Here is an 8,679-nt window from a genome sequence, read left to right on the forward strand (position 1 = left end):
AGATAGATCGAGAGAGTAATGGAGTTGCTCATAGTTTAGCGCAGCTAGGAAAAGGTGGTTTTAGAGGTACTCTTACTGGATCTGTTCCAACGAGTGTGTTGGCGGCTCTCCAAAACGATTGTAAGAACACTTTGTAATCTTGTCGCAGCAGGTTTCTTACGCACTCTTTTCCTTACCAGGGTATCTAAGGGACTGGAAGGTTTTTAATGAGGCAGCCTGTTTGCTAATATACGTGATTCTTACTTCAGAAAAAATGTGTAAATCAAGTCTTACCTGTTTATAAACAGCATTCAGTTATTTATGTTTTTTTTGCATCAGTTACTTTATCCCTTTTTCTATTATAGCATTGTTTTCTGAAGAAGAGGAGAATATCCATGAATTCCGGTTCCCCCTGTCCTTCCCTTTTAATCTTTTCATAAATGATACTTGCAGACTTCCAGTGTTAGCTCGTACGAATATCTCCCATTATCCTCTCGTGATACTTTGTCGAGCTGGCCCAATGGGGTGCTGGATAAGTAGGGTACCCATTTCGCTCTCTCCCCCGAGATTGCTCGAGCTGCCTGCCCTCTCGGTGCAGCGACGAACGAAAAAGCGAGCACCCAAGATCGGACACGGTCGAATGAATACCAGCCACACGCCGGGCAATGGCCTCGGTGGTCACCCGCGCAGCCTATCGCCATCCGGCCTCACCCCCTCCATCACCCGCCCACACCACTATAGAACACGCGCACACCCATAATCCCCAGCACGGAGCACCTCGTCACTCTCCCGCTCCACTTCCCAGATCCCCACCTTATTCGAGTACTCCGCATAGTGTCACCTTGCCAGTTGCCACTTGCTGTGAGCGCTTGGACGCACTGGGACACTCATTTTTTGGATTGACTTGTTTCCAAGGAGAGGATAGGACGATAGTGTCACCTTGCAGTCTTGAGGAGAAGAAGAAACAATGGCGCTCTCGTCGACGTTCTCCCTCGCACGAGGCTTTCTCGGCGTGCTGCCTCAGGAACACCATTCCCCTTCCGCCGTCGAGCTCCATGCCCGGCCTCTCAAGGTAAGCACAAACCTCCTCTGCGCTAGCCTTGTCCACCGTTGATTCGTATATGTTCCTGTCGATCCAATTCCTGCTTCTTCGTTCTAATTTGTCAATCAATCAGGTGCAGCCGAGGAGGAGGTCCTACATTTCTGCGTCGCTGTCGGAGAGGGAGGCAGAGTACCACTCGCAGCGGCCGCCCACCCCGCTGCTGGACACGGTGAACTACCCCATCCACATGAAGAACCTCTCCCTCAAGGAGCTGCAGCAGCTCTCCGACGAGCTCCGCTCCGACGTGATCTTCCACGTCTCCAAGACCGGCGGCCACCTCGGGTCCAGCCTCGGCGTCGTCGAGCTCACCGTCGCGCTGCACTACGTCTTCAACACCCCGCAGGACAAGCTCCTCTGGGACGTCGGACATCAGGTAAACCAAACTCAACAATGCACAATTGACTTCCAGATATTGCTGTACCCCGGATTGGGATAACGTGCCCGCGCCATGTGAGGAGGGATGCGAAGCTCAGCTCCCGTTTAATCATCCCTTTTTGTTTATTCATGTGTTCGCAGTCATATCCCCACAAGATCCTCACGGGGCGGCGTGACAAGATGCCGACGATGCGGCAGACCGACGGATTGTCTGGTTTCATCAAGCGCTCGGAGAGCGAGTACGACAGCTTCGGCACCGGCCACAGCTCCACCACCATCTCCGCCGCTCTCGGTAAGTACCAATTATCTATTCGTCTCCGCGTCTGATCGTGCAGTTAATTTGCTCGAGACAAATCTGTGACAGTACATGGCAATTGATTAACGGTCTCCGCGTGTGATTTGTTGGCAGGGATGGCCGTCGGGAGGGACCTCAAGGGCGGCAAGAACAACGTGGTGGCGGTGATCGGCGACGGGGCCATGACAGCCGGGCAGGCCTACGAGGCCATGAACAACGCTGGCTACCTCGACTCCGATATGATCGTGATACTGAACGACAACAAGCAGGTGTCGCTGCCGACGGCGACACTCGACGGGCCGGCGCCGCCCGTGGGCGCGCTCAGCGGCGCCCTCAGCAAGCTGCAGTCCAGCCGGCCGCTCAGGGAGCTCCGGGAGGTGGCCAAGGTATGGCCTCACAAATGTTTCCACACTCACACTGGATAGATAGTACGGGCCGGGATGGAACGTTGAATTGAAGTACTCGTGTAGAGTCAAATTAAAACTAGCTAATACATAGTAATAAGGGTTTTTTTCAACAACCATTTTTTCGTGCATGGGACCTCCCGTGCACTGTTTTATTCGGTTTCATTACATTCTAGTTTGTCGTTTCAATTTGTCGGGATCAAATCGAAACACAATGAAACTCGATGGCAGATGAAACGGCGTGGCACGAATCTTAAAGCAGAAAATCGACGGTATCAACATACACATACACGAACCGACCTCGACCTCCCGTCGCACGCGGAAGGAAATCATTTCTCTTTCTGTAACAACACTTGAGATGACATAGCAGTAGGTTTATAGAAAGGAACTCTAGCAAGTCGTCTGCACATGATGCAACTTGAGACTTACTTGAAAATAAATAAATTTATAATTTAATTGGGGAAATGACAAGGAAATCAGCATCTATCAGCAACAGTTATAAAATGGAAGCAAACGTGTCAGTGTCTCTGTGGCGTATCTTGCGAAATTTGTATTCATTAAATTTTTGTATGCTTCCGGATACAATGCCAAAACTAGCTGTTCCTCTGGATACAATGCACGTACGTATACTCCATCTATGCCAGGTGTGCATGGCATAGCTATATCAGCCAAAAAATGGCGATGAAACCCAGAGAGTAGCATGTCCAGTACTGCCCACTAGCATTTTGTTTTCAACAAAACAGCCCGAGCGAGCATCTTGGCAAGCGACGTGGCTTAATTCTATAAGAAAAATGAGACGTACTCCAGCTTAAGTCTAATATCAAATCCAGGATAGAAGAGTGAATCTTTTTCTATTAACTAGATTTGACTCAAATGATAATTTATCTTCACTCATATGTGATCCACATAGTTCCAAACATACCAAAACAATACTACACGATAATTTGGAGAACCAAAACAGAGCACATGATGACAGTTCAAATTGATACTACTACGTTAATGGGCCGGGCCGTCCAGATTTAACGAAACTAGGGTCTAGCCGGTGTTCTTTCAAGGTTGGGCCAAGAAGAACAAATGAGGCCCACATATTCAACTCTGATTTGCATGTATTGACCCGCGTGTTTTGTTCATCAGGGAGTGACGAAGCAAATCGGCGGGTCCGTGCATGAGATTGCGGCGAAGGTGGACGAGTACGCCCGCGGCATGATCAGCGGCTCCGGTTCGTCGCTGTTCGAGGAGCTCGGGCTCTACTACATTGGCCCCGTCGACGGCCACAACATCGACGATCTCATCACAATCCTCCGGGAGGTCAAGGGCACCAAGACCACCGGCCCGGTGCTCATCCATGTCATCACCGAGAAAGGCCGCGGCTACCCCTACGCCGAGCGTGCCTCCGACAAGTACCACGGTAACATATATACTGTCATACTGATATAGTTAAACATCACCTCTTGCATTGGATGGATCATATATATTGGAACTTAGAAGTTAATTGGTGTGATCGATGGTTCAGGTGTGGCTAAGTTCGACCCGGCGACGGGGAAGCAGTTCAAGACCCCGGCCAAGACGCTGTCCTACACCAACTACTTCGCGGAGGCGCTGATCGCCGAGGCGGAGCAGGACAGCAAGATCGTGGCCATCCACGCGGCCATGGGGGGCGGCACGGGGCTCAACTACTTCCTCCGCCGCTTCCCGAACCGGTGCTTCGACGTTGGGATCGCGGAGCAGCACGCCGTCACCTTCGCCGCCGGCCTGGCCTGCGAGGGGCTCAAGCCCTTCTGCGCCATCTACTCCTCGTTCCTCCAGAGAGGCTACGACCAGGTTGTGCATGACGTGGACCTTCAGAAGCTTCCCGTCAGGTTCGCCATGGACAGGGCGGGGCTTGTCGGCGCCGACGGGCCGACTCACTGCGGGGCCTTCGACGTGACGTTCATGGCTTGCCTTCCCAACATGGTCGTCATGGCCCCCTCCGACGAGGCCGAGCTGCTGAACATGGTCGCCACCGCCGCGGCCATCGATGACCGCCCCTCCTGCTTCCGATACCCGAGAGGCAACGGCATCGGCGTACCGTTGCCCGAGAACTACAAAGGCATTCCCATCGAGGTGCGTTTCGATTTCGTGTTTCATGACTCAAAAGAACAAATTGAAGATCGTGTGCTCGACTGACGACTGATCCATGCTAATCTGTTTCGCAGGTGGGCAAAGGGAGGATTATGATTGAGGGTGAGAGGGTGGCGCTGCTGGGGTACGGTTCCGCGGTGCAGTACTGCATGGCGGCGGCGTCCATCGTGGAGGAGCACGGCCTCAGGGTCACCGTCGCCGACGGCAGGTTCTGCAAGCCATTGGACCACGCCCTCATCAGGAGGCTCGCCAAGTCCCACGAGGTGATCATCACCGTCGAGGAAGGATCCATTGGAGGATTCGGCTCTCACGTGGCTCAGTTCATGGCCCTGGATGGCCTTCTCGACGGCAAACTTAAGGTACTCAATTATGCACCATTGATAAGTCACCCGCCGGTCACGAACCCCTGCGATGCTGATGACAGAAGTAACTTTTTTTTTGGGTTGTGCAGTGGCGGCCGGTGGTGCTTCCCGACAGGTACATCGATCACGGATCACCGGCCGATCAGCTGGCGGAGGCGGGGCTGACGCCGTCGCACATCGCCGCGACGGTGTTCAACATCATTGGGCAGGCGAGGGAGGCCCTCGCCATCATGACGGTGCAGAATGTCTAGAGCTCAGTGTCCTGCCGCCTATAGAGAACCTTGTACATTTTGGTCGTTAGATGATTCAGTCGGCGTCTGGGAATTAAATGGTCCTATTCGGGGGAAATATGACTAGTTTTCGTTCTTTTCTCTGACGTTGAAGTACCTGCTCAATTGTTCGTGTAGTGAACTAATGTGTTGTGTTTGTACCTGTGAAATGAATGTATGTTGATAGATTCCTGAAGATTAAGGTTGTTCTCTATATACGGGGAGAATGATTCGCTGTTGTTTGTTTCCTGATACCTTCTAGTAAGTACTCCCATAGTCTTGTCAATGGCAGACATAGGAAAAAAGTATTCGTTCGCTATTTGGAGAGAACTGTACAATTGAGAGCCACGAGCACCTAAAGTCCTACTCTACATCACAAATTACTGTAAGGGTTTATTTGGTGCCCCAGAGAAATGATTTTTTTTAGGATATCAACGACAGTTGTTGTAGGTTGTCAAAATAGGAAGAGAGAGCAACAATGCAGCCCATGTTTTTGCTGATGTAGCTAGATTAAGTGGTCAGAATTACTTCTGAATGGGGCATGTCCCAACAACAGTAGCTGACATTGTGGAATCTGAGGTTGTAAAACTTGATGTCGAATTAATATAAAGCTCTCTTTCCCCGCAAAAAAAAAGAGAAAGGAAATTTTTCATTGGATGAATCTAGAACCGATGATATCCCCCAAGTATCTCAGGAGGAAAATAGCTTACTTACTGTACCTTACACCGGGGATGAAATACGTAAAGCGGTTTTCCAAATAGAGCACAATAAGGCCCCGGGTCAGATGGCTTCCCAGCTGAGTCCTATCAGTCTTTCTGGGATGTTGTTAAGCTTGACCTGCGTGTTTCATTTGGTGACCTTCATACTGGAAAACTAGAGTTATTCCGCCTAAACTTTGTTGAAATCATTTTATTGCCTAAAATAAATGAAGTAGAAAGGATCGAACAATACCGACCTACCTGTCTCGTTGCTGTTAGCTTAACTTTTTTACAAAAGTTTCTACGATTAGGCTAAACATTGTGGCTGACCATGTGGTTTGACCTTCACAAACTGCTTTTATGCAAAGGGTGTAACATCCTGGATGTGGTGGTTATCCTTCATAAAACAGTTCATGAATTGCATCAGAAAAAAAATGAATGGGGTGATTTTAAAGATTGACTTCAGAAAGGCCTATGATAAGGTGAAGTGACCTTTCCTCCGGCAGACCCACAAAATGAAAGGATTTTCTGATGAGTGGCATGCTTTAATCCATAGTTTCGTATCGAGAGAAAATGTTGCTATTAAAGTGAATGATCATGTTGGCAAGTACTTCTAAACCAAGAAGGGGCTTAGATATGGTGATCCATTATCGCCAATGATATTTAACGTAGTGGCTGATATGCTTGCTCTCATGATTGAGCGCGCGAAATCTGATGGCCAAATTGAAGATGTGATTCCTCATCTGGTTAATGTTGAATTATCTATTCTTCAATATGCTTATGATACAATTATTTTTATGGAATATGACATCGAAAAAGCAAAAAACCTCAAGTTAATACTTTCAACGTTTGAGCAATTACTGGGTCTAAAGATAAACTTCCATAAAATTGAGTTATTTTGTTTCGACGAAGCTAAGGATCATGTTGACATGTATGCTGATTTATTTGGTTGCGGCCAAGGCTAGTTTTCTATTAGGTATTTTGGAATCCCGATTCATTATCGAAGACTCGCTATAGCCGAATGGAAAATGGTGGACGAACAATTACAAATTCGATTAAGTAGCTGGAAAGGAAAATTACTATCTATGGGAGAAAGATTGTTCCTTATCAATCCAGTACTAAGTAATATGGTGATGTACATGATATCTTTCTTCCAACTTCCTAGATGAGTATTAAAACGATTGGATTATTTCCGGTCAAGATTCTTCTGGCAAGGGGGTAGTGAGAAGCGGAAATATCGATTGGCAATGGTTTGCCGCCCTAACGATCAATGAGGTCTTGGTATTCAAGACTTCGAGATCAAAAACAGGACCCTGCTAGGTAAGTGGTTATTCAGACTACTTACTGAGGTAGGAATATGGCAAACCCTCCTTAGGAGAAAGTACATTGACTCAAATGCATTGTCTCAGGTTACATGGAAACCCGGGGATTCACACTTTTGGGCGGGTCTTATGGCGACGAAGAAGTTCTTCTTCCCATATGAATCTTTCTCCATTAAGGACGGATCGAGACTAAGTTCTGGGAGGATAAATGGCAGGGAAACTCCACGCTACGAGAACATTATCCAACATTATACAATATTGTGCGGCATAAGAATGATACACTCGCTAATGTGTTGGAAACATTCCCACCGAATGTGTCGTTCCGATGAATCCTCACTGGACCGAGACAAGCATCATGGGATGACTTGTTACGCCATCTGGATTTCGTCCAGTTGGTGCAGTGGTCGCTTCATCTATCGTAAAATTATATATGCCACAAATAGAAGTAGAAAGAAATCCTAGCAGTCATTGAATCCAGAGGAAATCGCAATCCAATTACCGTGAGAGCGAATTAACAGAGTCAGTTCAACCTTTCCACTTTATACTTGAGTTAAGCAAGGCACCAGCATGGGAGAGAAGATAGCCCCTCGGGATCGCTTACTAGCCGGCCTGCTTTATTTATTTATGAGGTATCCAGATGGCACTGCACCGGCGAGGGAAAGGGAAGCTGATGAGAGGTAAGGATGTTTTCAATTCGAACCTTACTGGGAACGGTGTATTCTCAGTGACATCTATATACAATGCTTTAAGTCTGCTTTAAGTCAACTAGATGTACCAGTTGATAATAATTTGAAATTTTGGAAGATGAAGATCCCGCATAAAACTAAGATTTTTGTGTGGTATCTTCGCCGTGGGGTGATCCTCACCGAGGATAACCTTGCAAATCGCAATTGGCAAGGAAGCAAAAAAAATATGTTTTTCAATCAGGACGAGACTATAAAACATATTTTCTTCTAATATTCATTTGCAAAATATATATATGGTCAACCATCCAAATAAGATCTACCTTATATCCACCTCATAGTGTTGCAAATATTTTCGGCAACTAGCACAATGGTGTGGATCCTAGATTTAAGTTACTTATTAGAGTGGGAGCGATTGGAGTTATTTGGTAATAATTGTTCTTCTCTTTTACAGGTCATATACCGATGCACACAGCTATGCTCCATTTGTGGTCGCCTCTACAGCGTGTGGAGCATCGAAACCTCTTTTCGAAGGAATCTACACGGTTGGAGGATACAATGAGGGTGAGGGATATTGTTTCCCAACATGGATGGCACCGTGATATGCGGATTGACTCTACTTAGTCTTAGTCCTATTTTTTACATTGTTGAACTTGTTGTTGAGAATTTTCTTCTTTAGTTGGTTTGTAATAACATGCAGAGGACGAGTGTAATTCTTATTATGAGTAATAATTAATAAAGCATCCATTATCGGAAAAAAACTTCTCCGCTTCTACCCTGAGCAGGGAGCATAGGCCAGAGGAATCCGTAGGTGTTATGCCAATGTAATTCCATGTTGGACTGTTGCATTTCGAAGACTTTAGCAGAGGTCCGTTTTGAAGATTGCAGTCATCCACGCTAGGTTAAAAAATGAGCCTTTTTCTCTCGAAATGTGAGCATCGCTCTAGCCTCTGCATCAAAACCTATGCATAAGGCCTTGATTTTATTGCAATGTGGAAGTATCGAGTTTTACATCTTAGGATCACATAAAGTGAATACAAAAATCAACAATCTAAACAAGCAATTAGCA

The 8,679-nt window shown here is 47.1% G+C and overlaps 1 protein-coding gene across 2 annotated transcripts; it reads left to right on the forward strand.

Moving 5' to 3' along the window:
• The first annotated feature begins 938 nt into the window (after positions 1-938).
• Positions 939-5,103, forward strand: LOC124706537 (1-deoxy-D-xylulose-5-phosphate synthase 1, chloroplastic). 2 transcript variants are annotated; one of them, XM_047238200.1, is made up of 8 exons: positions 939-1,051; positions 1,155-1,454; positions 1,598-1,748; positions 1,866-2,137; positions 3,290-3,563; positions 3,669-4,258; positions 4,351-4,635; positions 4,728-5,103. In XM_047238200.1, the coding sequence occupies exons 1-8, from the start codon at positions 947-949 to the stop codon at positions 4,887-4,889; spliced, it is 2,139 nt and encodes a 712-aa protein (XP_047094156.1). In that variant the 5' UTR covers positions 939-946; the 3' UTR covers positions 4,890-5,103. The 2 variants fall into 2 exon arrangements, with proteins under 2 accessions (XP_047094156.1, XP_047094157.1); XM_047238201.1 differs by having other exon boundaries at positions 1,161-1,454.
• The last annotated feature ends 3,576 nt before the right edge of the window (positions 5,104-8,679 follow it).

The sequence above is a fragment of the Lolium rigidum genome, chromosome 4, assembly GCF_022539505.1.
Source record: "Lolium rigidum isolate FL_2022 chromosome 4, APGP_CSIRO_Lrig_0.1, whole genome shotgun sequence".
Classification (NCBI taxonomy): domain Eukaryota; kingdom Viridiplantae; phylum Streptophyta; class Magnoliopsida; order Poales; family Poaceae; genus Lolium; species Lolium rigidum.